Source organism: Paroedura picta, chromosome 1, assembly GCF_049243985.1.
Source record: "Paroedura picta isolate Pp20150507F chromosome 1, Ppicta_v3.0, whole genome shotgun sequence".
In the NCBI taxonomy this organism is placed as follows: Eukaryota; Metazoa; Chordata; class Lepidosauria; order Squamata; family Gekkonidae; genus Paroedura; species Paroedura picta.
In genome coordinates, this window is record NC_135369.1 from 144,629,280 (window position 1) to 144,644,771 (window position 15,492).

Genomic DNA, 15,492 nt, shown 5'->3' on the forward strand with positions numbered 1-15,492 from the left:
TTATGGACATGGAACGACAAATGGATCTCTCGAGATCCCCTGAGTTTTTTACATCTCTCTCTGTCTGTCTTGTCTTGTGCATCTGTCCAGGGTCACATAAACCAATGTATACCATACTTTTGTTCCTTAGAGCGGAACAAAGGAGTTTTAATTCAAAAGTCTAAGTTTGGTTTTTAATAGGCTAAAATTGTTGATTGTACAACGCTGTAGTAGTAAATAAATCTGAATTACTAATTTCATAACCTTAAAATGTTTTCCCCCAGAATGTAACAATTGTTTCATTTTCTTCTCCTGTAGCGCTGTATTCCATCATATTATTCTGTGTGTTCTTATGGATTCCCTTTGTCTATTTCTACTATGAAGAGAAAGATGAAGATGATGGTGACACATGCTCAGTAAGACTCTTGCTATAGTAATTTTGACTATCTAGCTGGACATGTAGCAAATAAGATTGTTCAGATTTCTTCATTCGAATACCAGTTGAAATGAAACAACATCAAATGTTTTCTGAGTACAAAAGTAAAATCTTATGCTTTATAACTGATCTGATTCATGCATGTCTATAAGCTCCTTGAAGCTCTTAAGATAATGAATTGGAATCTGAGGTCCTTTGGAGACCCAAAGCAGATGTTGGTCATGTTTTGCTTAGCTGCCCTTGGCGTAGAACAGTGGTCCCCAACCTTCTTATCACCGGAGACCAGTCAATGCTTGACAATTTTACTGAGGCCCGGGGGGGGGGGTAGTCTTTTGCTGAGGGACGTTGCTGCCACCACCTGAGCCCCTGCTCCGCTTGCTTTCCCACCGGCATCCCTGACTTCCCGCCGCCTGCTGGGGGGTGCTGCCAGCAGCAGCTGTGCAGTGCCACACCAAGGGCCAGCCGCCGGAAAGCACCAAAGGTGAGCTGGCGGCAGAGTGGCAGGGGAGCCCCCAAGGCAGCAGCTGGGGAGGAGGAGCCGTGGCCCGGTACTGACTTATCTACGGACCGGTGCCGGTCCCCGGACCGGGGGTTGGGGACCACTGGCGTAGAAGACAGAAAGGTGCATACATTGATAGATGTTTGCAGAACTGTTGCTGTGCACCAATGTATTTCCATGTGTGTGTGGCTATAGTTTGCCTGTAGTCCATTACTGGTAACCACTATTCCTGTTGGCAATCCCTACATGTTGAGGCAGAGACAGAGTAGAGGGGAAAACCATATTTAGTTCAACAGATTATTTTCATTCTTGTTCTACAGTTCCATTGATAAAATATCCTGAAACATGTCTTATAGTGAAAGCAGCTGTGGTGACCACATGGCTGCTTGTTTTGTGACTCGGGGTTTGGCTGCTTTTTCTAGCAAGTATTTTATCAGTGTAATTGTAGAACAAGTGTGAGAATAACCTGCATCATTAAATAATGTTTCTCTGCTCTCAACTTGGCAACTTCTGGAAGCAGAAATGAAAAGGGAGCAAAGCCTATCATACTGAGGTTGTTGTGATACTAACAATAACAATAAAGTAAGTATAGCCGCTCTCAAGAAAACAAGGCTTAATAGTGGGTAAAGAATAGGCATGCTTATATAAGATAGGACACAACGGTATGTGCTGTAGGAACTCCCGTTTTTGTTTTAACTGTGAAAATATCCAGAAAGCTCTACTAGCTGTGACCTCTTTTTCTGTATCATTTCTTAAGTGGTAAGGCCTTTGCTGTTCAACTGTCTGGTCACATATCAAAGAAAGTTGACAGTTTAGCCTACAGAAATGGTGGCAGCACAATGGAAGAAAAAAATGAGTCTCATTTGATGTACTGAGAGTGGCATGAAATGTGCATTAGGCATGCTGTTGGATATTTTAAATTGCAGAGTTTATGAAAAGTTCATATTGAAAGTCAGTATTAAAAATTATAGTTCATAATCCAAGGGTAGAAATTAAGTTAAGAATCCATAAATAAATTTTTCTCTGTTCTTCATTTTGAGAGAAGAAAGTTTAAATTATAATGAATTAATAGATGGATCTCTCTATATACGTACTTTTATTTGCATTTACAGCAGGTTAAAACTGCATTCAAGTATACACTAGGATTTCTTCTAGTTTGTGCTGTCCTTCTAATTATTGGGTAAGTGAACACTTTTATATATGCACTGGGGTACTGCTGCTCATCTAACTTTTCCTGCCTGCTAATATTACCACCCTTAATGTCTGCACTTTCCCCCCACATTGATTTCTTAATATTTTACTGTACCTAAATGATTGGTCAGTAAATCCTTTCCAGATACCAGTTTCCTCCTTGTTTGTCTTCTGTAATAGGTACTTGCTTTAGGTATTTACCCTTCTTGTCTTTCTAGTTTTTGTCAATGACCAGTTTTATTTACTATTTCCACAGTCTTTTTATTTTCCTCCTTTAGAATGTGCTTCCTGCCTCTACTCATAGAATCATAGAATCATACAATTGGAAGGGGCCATACAGGCCATCTAGTCCAACCCCCTGCTCAACGCAGGATCAGCCCAAAGCATCCAAGAAAAGTGTGTATCCAACCTTTGCTTGAAGACTGCCAGTGAGGGGGAGCTCACTATCTCCTTAGGCAGCCTATTCCTCTGCTGAACTACTCTGACTGTGAAAATTTTTTTCCTGATATCTAGCCTATATCGTTGTACTTGTAGTTTAAACCCATTACTGCATGTCCTTTCCTCTGCAACCAATGGGAACAGCATCCTGCCCTCCTCCAAATGACAACCTTTCAGATACTTAAAGAGGGCTATCATGTCCCCTCTCAACCTCCTTTTCTCCAGGTTGAACATTCCCAAGTCCTTCAACCTATCTTCATAGGGCTTGGTCCCAGATCAACCTCGTCGCTCTCCTCTGTACCCTTTCAATTTTATCTACGTCCTTCTTGAAGTGAGGCCTCCAGAACTGCACACAGTACTCCAGGTGTGGTCTGACCAGTGCCGTATACAATTGGACTATGACATCTTGTGATTTTGATGTGATGCCCCTGTTGATACATCCTAAAATGGCATTCACCTTTTTTACCGCTGCATCACACTGCCTGCTCATGTTTAGTTTACAATCCACATGTACCACAAGGTCTTGTTCACACACAGTGTTACCTAGAAGCGTATCCCCCATCCAGTAGGCATGCGTTTCATTTTTCTGACCCAGATGCAGAACTTTAAAAGGTAAAGGTAAAGGTATCCCCTGTGCAAGCACCGAGTCATGTCTGACCCTTGGGGTGACGCCCTCTAGCGTTTTCTTGGCAGACTCAATACGGGGTGGTTTGCCAGTGCCTTCCCCAGTCATTACCATTTACCCCCCAGCAGCAAGCTGGGTACTCATTTTACCGACCTCGGAAGGATGGAAGGCTGAGTCAACCTTGAGCCGGCTGCTGGGATTGAACTCCCAGCCTCATGGGCAGACAGATTCAGACAGCATATCGCTGCCTTACCACTCTGCGCCACAAGAGGCTCTTCTTCTGCAGAACTTTACACTTATCTTTATTAAATTGCATCTTGTTCTCATTTGCCCATTTTTCCATTGTGTTCAGATTTCGTTGAACTCTGTCTCTATCTTCCAGAGTATTTGCCAGTCCTCCCAATTTGATGTCATCTGCAAACTTGATGAGTAGTCCCTCCACCCCCTCATCATGCTTAATCTTCAGTTAAGAAAAAAAGAAATGTTAGCTTTTAAAATTCTACTTAATGCAGATTCTTCTAGTTATGCAGCATGGCACGGGCAAGGTAGCTCACTTCCTCTTCTGTGGAAGGTGGGGTCTCATTGTGCTCCTAGGGAGACGTAGTCAGGGAGAACTTTTGCCGTGGTGTGTGAATGTTGGGCTTCACCCCCTGAGCACAGGAGATCTAGTTGGGTTTTCTGGCTCTGTTCTCCAGGGGAGGTCAGGAATAACCCCCCCCCCCCATTTCCAGAGTACAGGAGGACAGGGTGCTCTCGGAAGCTGATCTCCAGGTGCCGAGTGATTTGATCGCGCCCTGTGAAACTACCAGCATACCTTCCAGGGCTGGCATGGCCGAAATGAGCCGTTTCACTGGCTTCTGCTTCAGTCGCTTCGGGGAGCAGCAGCCAGGAAGTTCTGCAGTGGCTTCAGGCTTCTCAGGGGCCAGCAGCCATTTTCCAACTACTGCAGGAGGCTGCTCTGAATCATCCCAGATGGTTCCACTGAAGGGAGGGGCTCTGGTTCAATGTGATAGCCTGTGCTTGTGTGGAGATTATCTTGGGTCATTCTCTTGTATTCCAGATGAAAGGATTTGTGAGGTAAAAATGCCTCTGTATAAAGGGCCTGGTGAGTTCATGCCTCTTGGAGCAGATGGCTCTGATCATGAGAGACTGAGGGCCCGAGTCAATAGCAAGCCACCCTAAGCACAGTCAGCAGCCCTAGATTCAAAACTGTTTCTAATGACTGAGGATTTGTCTGCTGATGGGGAGGAGCTTAATCAGACTCCTGAACAGGACTTGTGAAATAAGTAAAGACCACATATTTTTAGCTGGGTTTCTGGCTGACTAGCTTAGTATCATGAGCAACAAAACATGTCAGTTTGCCTTGACTTAAAAAGGTTTTTATTTAGCTCTTTGGCCCATTATCTCTCTGGCTGGGCCTTCTTGCAGTCAGCCTCTCAATCAGATTACTCAGCTACAGGAATTGGGGGAGGGGGAGTTTGTTCCTGCCTCTCTGGAGAACAGAGTGGGGAAACCCAACAAGATGTCCTCATTATCTTAGGGGAGAAGGACCCTTTATGATAGGTACCAATGGTCGTTCTACTCTTTTTCTCCTTATGCCATCCTTTTTGTCTAATGTTCCATATATACATGAAGAGAGAGATGGGGATCAATGTCCTTATTGCCAGAATTTGCAATCTATCATTTGCAGCATTTAATATTCTGCAAATTATTATGTCTGGTACATTAAATATAAATGGCAGATGAAGAAAAGTGTAATGTCCTTGAACTATGATTGAAGAACTTTCAAGCTCTTAAAAACATCCTTTACAAATGCTCCCATGTTAAACCATTTTAATATATATTTCCATGCAAATAAGCTATTTTAAGTTTTTTTAAAAAATTACCAAGCAGCAAAGAAGGAAATGCCTGAGTTAGAACGTAAAGGTCCTATAGGCCCTGGGTAAACCCTCCCCCCTCCCTAACTTTTTATCCAGGAAGGGAGCAAATTTGCTGCCAGTTTGCCAAGGCAGTGGCTCCTACCCACTTAACATAAGCTGCTCTCCAGGACACTGGTTCCCCAGGACTTTCTTTGGTGGTCTTAAAGGACACTCCTCCATGTATTAGCATTGTAAATTCTATTTCCTCACTTGATTGCGGTCACATTCTGAAGATAAATCTCCATTCAGTTACTATATTCTGTACATTGTGACATGGCATAATGGCTGTTGTGTTGCTTTGATGTTGAACTTGACAGGCATTTGATTAAGTTAGTGTGCCACAAATGGCTAAAATTTACTTATATTTCTCTGCAGCTTTTGATAAAGTACCTTTTTACCAAGAAAATCTGAAGTGTATTTTCCAAAGTGATATTTTTACTGGGAAAGCAAGTCACAATACCGCTAGGATATTGATACAGAGATCTTTGTACAGGGGAGAGAAAGGCAGTCTAGTTTAGGAGATTACTCTTCAGAGTATGTTACTTTAGTCCAAGTTGCTGCTAACTAGCTTGAAGTTCACTGGCTATTTATTATAGAGCAGTCTCTCGTTAAGAAGTTTTTCAAATAAAAAATTAAATCTAACCCCATATGTGTAAGTATTAGGTTGGTACTTTCTTTCCGCTCTTGGATGTGGCAGTTGCATCTCAGTAAAGTTGCAGTTCAACAGCCTACTCTGCTTTTGGGGAAGATTGCTATATCTGTTGTCTATGTCTGGGTGCAGTTCTGAGAATAGTGCTGTTGGTTCTCAACAAGCCCAGAGTCAGTGTTGAGGTTGTTCCTTTTGTACTAAGCAGCTGCCTTCAGAAATGGTTACCTGGTTTGCTATAGGAAATGATTAACTTCAGCAGTCCTCATTCAACTCATGGCACGAGTGCTCTCTGTTTGGTTCAAAGTGTTCTCTAGCATAGCTAACAAAGTACAGGAGGTGCCTCCTTTTAACAGAAACAGCTGTAGCTCATTGTGAACTTTGTGGGTGTTGGTGACACAGCTGTTGTTTGTACAGGTTGTAAGCTAAAATGCTTGTTTTCAGTGCCATGCAAGTCTCTCACTTTAATCCAGTCTCTTTGTACTATTTAATTCTATTTTATATGCCTCCAAAGATTTTATTATTCTTTGCATTTTTTAAAAATGAATACTACAATATTGTAACAGTTGAAAGCTTGACTGTTAAACTGCTAGGATTTTTAATATTTTTAAGAAGTCAGCACTTTTTTTTCCTGTTGGCCAAAAGGAGATTGAGATTGGGAAGGGCAGCCATGAGGGAGCTAGAAAAGATCCTCAAGATGTGACGCTGGCCACCAAGATCCAAGTTAGTTCATGCCATAGTATTCCCCATTATTACATATGGATGTGAAAGCTAGACAATGAAGAAAGCTGGCAGGAAGAAAGTAGATTCCTTAAAAAAGTGGTGTTGGAAGGGAGTTTTATGGATACCATGGACTGCCAAAAAGACAAATAAGTGAGTTCTAGATAAAATCAAGCCTGAACACTCCCTAGAAGCTAAAATAGTTAAAGTGAGGCTATTGTTCTTCAGTCACATGAGAAGACAAGAGTCATTGGACAAGACAGTAACACTAAGAAAAGTTGAAAGCACCAGAAAACAAAGGAGACCCAACATGAGATGGATTGATTCCATCAAGGAAGCCCAAGCCCTCAGTTTACAAAACTGACTGTTAACAATAGGACATTTTGGAGGACATTAATTCATAAGGTTGCCATACGTCAGAAACAGCTTGACAGCATTTAACACACGCACAGGAACAATCATCATCAAACACTGACTTCTATAGTGGACATAAGTAATGTGTCTATACAAGAAGTGCTGCTGCCGATCAGAGTATATGGTGCTGACCTTGAATTCTTTGATTCACTATAAAGTAGCTTCATGCATTCTTCCCAGACCCTTTGAGGTCTGGTAGTTGTAATTCTTGATTACCTGAAAATAAATCCTGGTTCATCTCAACGAAGTGGAAAAAATGGCTCATGTCCACTTCAGCTGTTATATCAGCGGTCCCCAACCCCCGGTCTGGGGACTAGTACCGGTCCATGGATCAGTCAGTATCGGGCCGCGGCTCCTCCTCATCCTCCTCCCCAGCTGCTGCCTCGGGGGCTGTCCTGCCACTCTGTCGCCGGCTCACCTTTGGTGCTCTCCAGCAGCCGTCAAAGTGGTATGATCATGCAGACTACGGTTGGGAAGCATAGCTGTGTATATGCCAACCTGGGGCCCCTCCCTTTTCCACCCCCTCCAGGCCCATCATTGGCTATTTTATTTATTTTTATTTATTTTATTGTATTTATATATATACTGCCCTCCCTTTTGGCTCAGGATGATTTACATTAGAATTCTCATAAACAATACACATCTTAAATATATAAGATCTTTAAGGAGAACTTGCATTGAATATAACAATTTATAATTTAACATGCAACATTCAGTACTCAGTTTTTACTGCACTGTAGCTCCATTTTTCTACTTTGGATGCAGTTGATGGTGGGAGGTGCCCCTGGGCTCTGATTGATAACTTGTTTCACTTGTCTTGGCCGAGATGGGCGGGGGGCAGGTCATCATGACCATATTTGGTCACATCTCCAATAAATGTTTAACATTAAAAAAACATATTAAAAATTAATTAACTCCCGCCCATTCGGGCAACCCTTCCAGGACCATCAAGAAATCCTGTTATACAACCTGGATTGGTATGGGGATTACTGTGAGAAAGGTCATTGAAACTGAAAAGTTGATCTGAGTTAACTACACAGGTTAACTAATCTGACATTTCATCAAAGAAAAGTGAAATATATGAAGAAACTGGTATCATTTGTAAAATAGTTGGATAAGATCAGAAATCCAATTCATGCTTGATATTGAGTAGTAACACCTGGGAAAGTACTGGACCTGTTTCATAGTTTGTTGTAGTATCTTGAAGTATATTAATATTTGTACATTTCAAGCTTCCAGTTATATATCTTGTGGAATAAGTTGCATAAGCAGTAAGATGGAAAAACTATCCTTTTAATAATGAAGGGGAAGAAAACACCTGCAGGAAAGCCCAGAAAGCTATTCAAGTTGTAGCTGGGAATTGTGCATGCCCTGGGGGTACTGGATTGTTGTTCTTGAACAGAACAAAATGCCATTTGCTGTTCAGGTCTTCTTTGTTTCAAATGTTTGCCTTAGTTGTATATTCTAATATTACTCTGATGAAAAAAAGATGTTGCAAAGCTCAGTAGAACAAGTTAAACACAGTACATGTTTTTAAAATGTTAGGATAAACCTATGTTAGTAATAATATTTGCTGTGTGGTTTTAATTCAGATTTTTTTCTTTTTTGCAAACTCTTGATTTGGTCATATTGAATTGAGTCTTCAGCTTGGTCAGGATTTTATTAACAGAAGTGCTTGGGCTGGGTCTCACTGCTACCCTTGACTAAGTGCAGGGCCTTCCATCAGTGGTAGAGGCTCCATACTTAGCTCTCAGAGTATCAGGGTCCAAACCACTATATTTTTAAAAAGGTTTCCGTAAATCTCTAATTTTTCGTAATTGCCATGGGAAACAGAGATTATGGCATCAACATTTAAAACCTGTTAATGGAATAGAGAAATGCCTTGGTGAAATAGTGAATTGCTTTTTCTGTATTTATTGTGGGAGGGCGTTGAATGTTCCAGAAGGCTTTTCAGTGCTAACAGTCCCAGTATTATAAAAAAACCTCTTAGGCTTGATCTAATGTACATTGGAAGAGAATGCATAGCAATTTTGTTACCCCAAATTCTTCTTGTTACAGAGCCTTTGTGCCATTGGATATTCCTCACAAGAAAAATTCAACAGAATGGGAGAAAGTAAAATTCTTGTTTGAAGAACTTGGAAGCAGCCGTAAGAGATTTTATATTTTTGGATTTGCTATTCAGTCTTTAGGGAGTACCTGACAGAATTAGGATCCATATCACATTTTACCAACTTGTCAACATCATATGGAACCTTATAGCTTTACTGAAATCCAGATAAACTATGTCCACAGCATTCCCCTGATCCAGCAAGGTAGTCACTTTCTCGAAAAAAGTGATAAGGTGGGTCTGACATGATTCGTTCTTCCAAAAGCCGTGCTGAGTCTTAGAAATCACAGCTCTCTGTTCCAGCTGCTCAAGGGTGGGTTTAAAAAAAACATAAGGAAGAAGACGATTTTGAGAATTAGATGTACTGGGAAAGAAAGATACTGAGGCTGCTTATTCTTTAAGATACAGATTTTGAGCTAAGTCTTTTGGGACTACTTGTGTATTCCTACTCCCTTGGTAATGTAAACAACAAAATAAAAACATACTATTCTACATGTATGTCTGAGGGACTCTTAGTTTTGTTCCCAAAAGATAGCTTTCTAATCCATATAGATCAGGGAACCCTGGAGTTATGTAAGAGCTCCCCAGAGGTCACATGGCCTTTCCCAGAAGTTCTGATGGCTGCTGGGATTACCAGATGTCACTGTAGCCCACATCTCTAGACGCCTAGTCTTTTTCTCCACAATGGAAACAGTAAATGAACAATCTATTGATTTTCTGCCCCCTCCATCTTCCATGACCACTTCTCTGAAGGGGCATGTCCCCACTTCCAGGTTTCTTAGAAGACTGAAAAATATTTCAGCGATTTCTCCACAGTCAAAAAATTTTTAAAGGCAGATGTAAACGCTACTTGAAATCAAGTAGGTTAGATGCAGGAAACATTTGGCTGGATCCTACCACTACACTAAGCAAAGTTTAGGGGCTCTCTCTAGCCCAAGGGTAGCCACACTGGCTTTCAAGATGCCCATGGACTACAATTCCCAAGAACCCCTTCTAAAGAGCCTTTCTCCAGCTTAAGTAGATCTTCTGTTGAAGAAACAAGTACTTTAATTAGATGGAGAATTCTTGGAGGATTGTATGGTACCAGTCCAGTAAGTGTATATTCATGATCACTATAAGCCAGAAACATGCTAAGAGAATGTGATAATAATTAAGCTTTGCCTAACGTTGACATTCTACTGTATCATACAAAGATAAACATTTACAGCTTAAGTGCCCAGGGTAGTTAATGGGTATTTAAGTTTCTGTTTTGATTTTTTAAAATTAACATGGTATTTTGTTTCTAAAACACACAAAACAAACCGAACTTAAGCTTGTCACAGAAGGATAAATCTTCCTAAATATGAATGCCAGCAAAATATTTCTCTCGGTTTTTGTTTTTCAGATGGTTTGGCTGCCCTGTCCTTCTCTATAAGCTCTCTGACCCTTATAGGAATGCTGGCAGCTGTGACTTATACAGTAAGTCTCTGACCTTTTGATTTGTCTTCTCTCATCTAATGAAAAGTTATTATAGATAACTTGTTACTTTATCACTTACTTTGGGTTGGATTCAAAGACTTTTTTTGTCGCTGTTGGCATTTTCCACTAAGTTAAAGTGACCAGATTGTCCCACTTTTGGAGGGACATCTGGCCAATTGTACTTATGTTGAAATTTAAATATATATATATTACAATACTATTTTTGCGTTCTATGAACATTTTTGTTGCTCCATATAGACCAAATTTTTAATCAAGACCCCTCCTGGTCAATGGTGTTCCGCTTTACCAACGTTAAAATCTGGTTGCCTTACACTAAGTACAAGTCTTCTGTCAGAGGAAGAGAACAATTGTATGGCAGCTGTGCGCAAATGCGGACGCGCAGTTGCCACGCATGCGCATTTTCGCCATCAGGGGGCGCTAACATACATGCTTGAAGTTGCCGCGCATGCGCATTTTCGCCACCAGGGGCACAAATGCGCATGTGTGGCAACTGCGTGCATGCACGTTTGCATCGCCAGCATGCTGACGGCCGCACCTGCCTCTTCCTTCTCGCTGTGTGGGAGGGAGGCAGGCGCGGCTGCCGGCAGCCCGGTACCGGGCCGCAGACTAGGGGTGATGACGCCCGCCCTAGAATCCACCTTTCAAAGCAGCCATTTTTTCTAGGGGAACTGTCATCCAGAGAGCAGTTGTAATTCCAGTATTCACCTGGAAGTTGGCAAGCCTATTTCTCCTTTGCTACTTCCAGGCACCACCATATTTTCTTCTCTTTCCCTGCCTGTCCTCTTTTACCAGTTTGCCTTTTATATGCCTCCCGTATTCACAGTAATTATAAGTTTATACCTCACCTTTCTCTACAGAGGGGAAAAAAGGAGCTTACATTATTTTCCTCTATTTCCTCTATTACCAAACTCTGCACTCCTCAGACTCCAGACATGTTGCTTAACATGTCGAATCACATCAATGAAAAATTAGGACATGAGCCAACATAATCTTAGAAAGTATCATTCCAATACATCATTGATATGCTTCTTTGTAAATTAGCATGTCTTTCCAAAGTTGTAGCTGTTTTTTTTTTGTAGAATCATTCTACAGAGAAGACATCAGAACCAGAATTCTTTAACCATACTTATTAGAACCTACTAGTCATGATTATTGTATTAAGTCCAGTAGTCATTGCCCAGCAGCTGTAACTTAGCTAAATGCTAAACTTTTGTTTTTGGCATACTTCATTTTTACTAATTAATTTTCTTTGTGATTCTGTATGTGTGTTCTTGAATTTGGGAGGTGTTAGCTGGCATGGAGTGACAATAAAATATCATAGTTTCTCAGAAATTAGTATCCTGGAAGGGTTTTAAAGGGTTTTAAAATGAATTGTGTAGATGTGATGGGTCTTCCTGACTCAACACTACAGTCAGCAGAAGTTTGATGCCACCACTAAGTCAATGTGTCAGAGCTCAGGGTATGAAGTTGGATGATAGTTATAGATCTTTGTATCCTATTGAACTTCTCAGCAACATGGCCAAAGTCCTCTCCTGATTAAAAGCCTTTGGTGGAGGAAACTTGGTTTCATTCAAACAATCTTTTAATTCCTGTGCAGATCCTGTATACAAATTCACACATTTTTGTAGAGTCCTGGTGTCTACCGGCAGTTCATTAAAAATAACTGCATTGGTAAAGGTACTGGCCTGCTTTATGGAACTGTTAAAAGATTAATGATAAAATGTATGTTGAAATGTATTTGATGTATTCACTTCTAGAAAAGGTGCGAGAATCATAAGGAATTGGCCCTGCTTAGATACAAAGACTGTTCTTCTCCGCTCTCCGCCTTAATAGGATTACATTATGGTGACATGGTTTTTGTGTGTTAAAGATGCCTTGGATTGCTGACCAGGTGCCTTGTCATTAGTATGATGTAGGGATGTGTTTGTTAGTTGTTGGAGTGGATGATCAAAAGTCTTTTGCTGGTTTGTCTCTTCCTTTAAGGCGGTTAAGTACACAGGATTTTGTTATAATTTTCCTACCCCCTGTTGCTGTCCAAAATGCCTTTTGTTCTGTGGTTTGCTAAACTGCTTCTCAAAGCTTTTGTCTTAGAGCCTCTGTATGTGAACCCCTGAAACAGGAAAAAAAAAACTGTTCAGCTATGCAGGCTTGTGCTCTTGCTCTGGACCTCCGAAATTCCATAATGGTTGAAGACCTTAATAGAATATGGGCTTTTCATGGCAGTGTTGACAGTTAACTCATGGCATTGTTCTTTGTAGCTTTTCATGCAATAATTCTCTGTGAGCAAGTGCTATGTGTGTCCTTGATCTTTTTATATGCCCAAATTACCAAACTTGAATTTACCATATTGTGAATGGCTAGAGCTGAACTGCAGGTCATCTTTCCCCTTGCATTTTTCAGGGGGAAACAGAGAACAAACTTGAACAAATGATTCTCACAAGCATCACAAATCCTCTGTCCTTGATTTATACTGACAACTTCAACTGTCTGTAAACATGAAGCTCCACACTAAAATGATAAATTAGGGCTGGAGTGTCTTGTTAGAAGCTGTTTCACAGATGATGTAGCCTGCTTCTATACTTTCATTAATATATCTTGCATTTAAATGGCTTTATGTAGCCTCGGGTATTAATAGAAAAGCTGTCATAAGCTCTGGTTTGCTGTTTGAAGTCAAGGTAAAATAGTATAGTTCTTACTATGATAAGCAGATTAACTTGAGTCATTCCACTCCCTCCATTTTTTCATTTAATATGCCCTTCAAGGATGATTTTAATTGGGTCTGTTTTTCAGAATGTTTAATAAGAATTATTGACATTTTTGCATCTTTCTGCAAGTGTCGCTGTCTAGACGCAGGTAGAAAAGATGCAGCAGTATGGAACTGTATTTAAACATGTAGGATGCAGTTTCTTGAACCTTGTTCATTGGCATTACTTTTTGTCAGCACAGATTTCAGGATTTCCAGCATTTTATTTGTTTTAAACCCTTCTACAAATGCCACATAGGATACAATTAGAAAACATCAGCTACCTGCAGAATTGTTGGCAGAAAAACTATATTGATCATCAAGATATGTGGAAATGTCTGTTGAAAATATAAGCTGCATAATTGTTCTAAGAGCAGACAACATTCCAGAAGTGCAAATACTTTCTGTGTAGCCCTGGGAATGCCCTAATTGCCCAGCGAGGTGCTTTGAATGTGTTCTCCCACATCAAGGCCTGTTCAGATAAAATGAGCAGGTATGGGTATTTAATAGTAGTCTAAGAGACCAGTCGTACTCAGAATCCTACTGAAGTCAGTAACATGAGTCTTACTTCCAGGAAAGTATTCTTAGGATTGCACTGTAATTGTCTACTAATTGAAGAATAATTGTTCTATAGGCCATTGTGACTTCTGCAAAGGACGTGTGCTACTTAAACAAAACTTTGTCTAGAATATAGAGACATGTTTCACTATAGCATTTCTTCCATATAGAAGCTTGCCTCTCTAGAACTATGTGTCAATGCCTGGTAGATTTTTCTTGTTTTTGCCATTCTTTGCAGTGCTTTAATTTGTTGGAGCCCCTTGAGAAAGCCAAGGCAATAAAAAGTAGCAATATCAGTATTATTAAGGCTTCCTGATGCACAATTAAATTTCTTTTTGCTTATTTTTAGTATACTTCTAACCTGTCTCTGTAGAAATCTATTAGATACCCAACTGATGCAGTGCTTATATATATTTGTGCTATCCGAACAAAGAAATGGAGACAGGTTTCTATTCAGTTCTCTGACTGAAGGAATCTGGATTGATACATACTGAGGCAATATCTGTTGTTAAGATGCAGTTAGACCATTTGTGCACGGAGGCGGCCAAGGCATGCTGCCTCCTGGTTATAGATCTGCACCCACTTACCGTGTGATTTCCGTCTTCCTGACAGGAATCTCATCTCACTTTATCCTCCAGTCTTGTCCTGGCTTTTGGTTCCTGACAAGTCAGATGGCTGAGTGGAAGTCAGGACAACCTACTTCCCCTCCCCTCATTTTGGCTTGTCAATCACTGTGAGACGGTGCCAGCCACCAATCATCTTTTAGCACTGTATTCTCGCATCCTTGCTACCCCTCCAACTCCCCCCAAACATAGAAAAATACTTTTTAAACAAAAAAATCAAGGTCTGTGTAGCAACGCAGAACCGCAACAACATATAATGATTTAAAGTTTGCCAAGTGTTATTTTTGTATATTTCGTCCCATGCCTTTGTGGGGGAACTCGATTTGCAAGCCTCGAGGCAAAGGAGAAAGTGGCTGCTTTTCCTTGGCTCTGCAGCATGGATGTGAATGGTCAGCACAGCGGGGTAAAGGAAAAAACGTTGGGGAAGATGGCAGAGAATGGTGGTGCGAGCAGCTCAGAGGGGTAAGGGGGAAAGCAATGGGGGGCCCTGCCGCTTTTCCTCAGCTTCGTAGCCAAACTCCAAACAGAGCAGTGCAGCGGTGCAAAGGAAAAAGTGCCGAAGGGACCTGCCTCTCTGCCTTGGCTCCCTCCCACATGGTCAGGCTACGGTCCCTAAAAAAAAAGGAAGAAGGAAAGAAAGAACAAGTCTCTCCCCTTCAGCTCCGGTCACCCCTCCACCTAATCATGATTCAAGCAATGCATGCATGAAGGTGGATTGGGTGTAACTTCATTACACTGGAACTGCATAGCAATGCAGTTCCAGCCTTTTATTAAATATATATATACTATCAAGAAAGCCTACTGCAACCAGGAATGCAATGGGTGCTAGGACTCAGGGGACACTGGCAGGTACAGATCTCTCTCTCTTTCTCTCTCTCTCTCCATCGCAGCAGGAGGTAATCAGGGCTGTTTGTAGCAGGGAATGAGGGCTTGTTTGGGCGGCTCTCTCTGTCTCTGTCTCTCTCTCCCTTGCAGCAGGAGCCATAGCAGGCAATCAGGGCTGGTTTGCCATTTGGCAGTGCTCTCTGTGTCTCTCACACGCTGGCTTCTGCAGCGTCTGAGAGTAAAGTGGCTAGCGTCCAGGGACGGAGGGCGGGATCTGTAGGTGCAGGGCC

At 41.3% G+C, this 15,492-nt stretch overlaps 1 protein-coding gene across 1 annotated transcript in view; it reads left to right on the forward strand.

Annotated features, from left to right (window-relative positions):
- LMBRD1 (LMBR1 domain containing 1) overlaps positions 1-15,492 on the forward strand; it is a 73,386-nt gene that overhangs the window by 20,628 nt on the left and 37,266 nt on the right. Inside the window, exons 4-7 of the mRNA XM_077307590.1 lie at positions 298-395; positions 2,027-2,094; positions 8,926-9,014; positions 10,359-10,432. Of these exons, the coding sequence (XP_077163705.1) occupies positions 298-395; positions 2,027-2,094; positions 8,926-9,014; positions 10,359-10,432 (329 nt within the window). The remainder of the gene's footprint in view (positions 1-297; positions 396-2,026; positions 2,095-8,925; positions 9,015-10,358; positions 10,433-15,492) is intronic.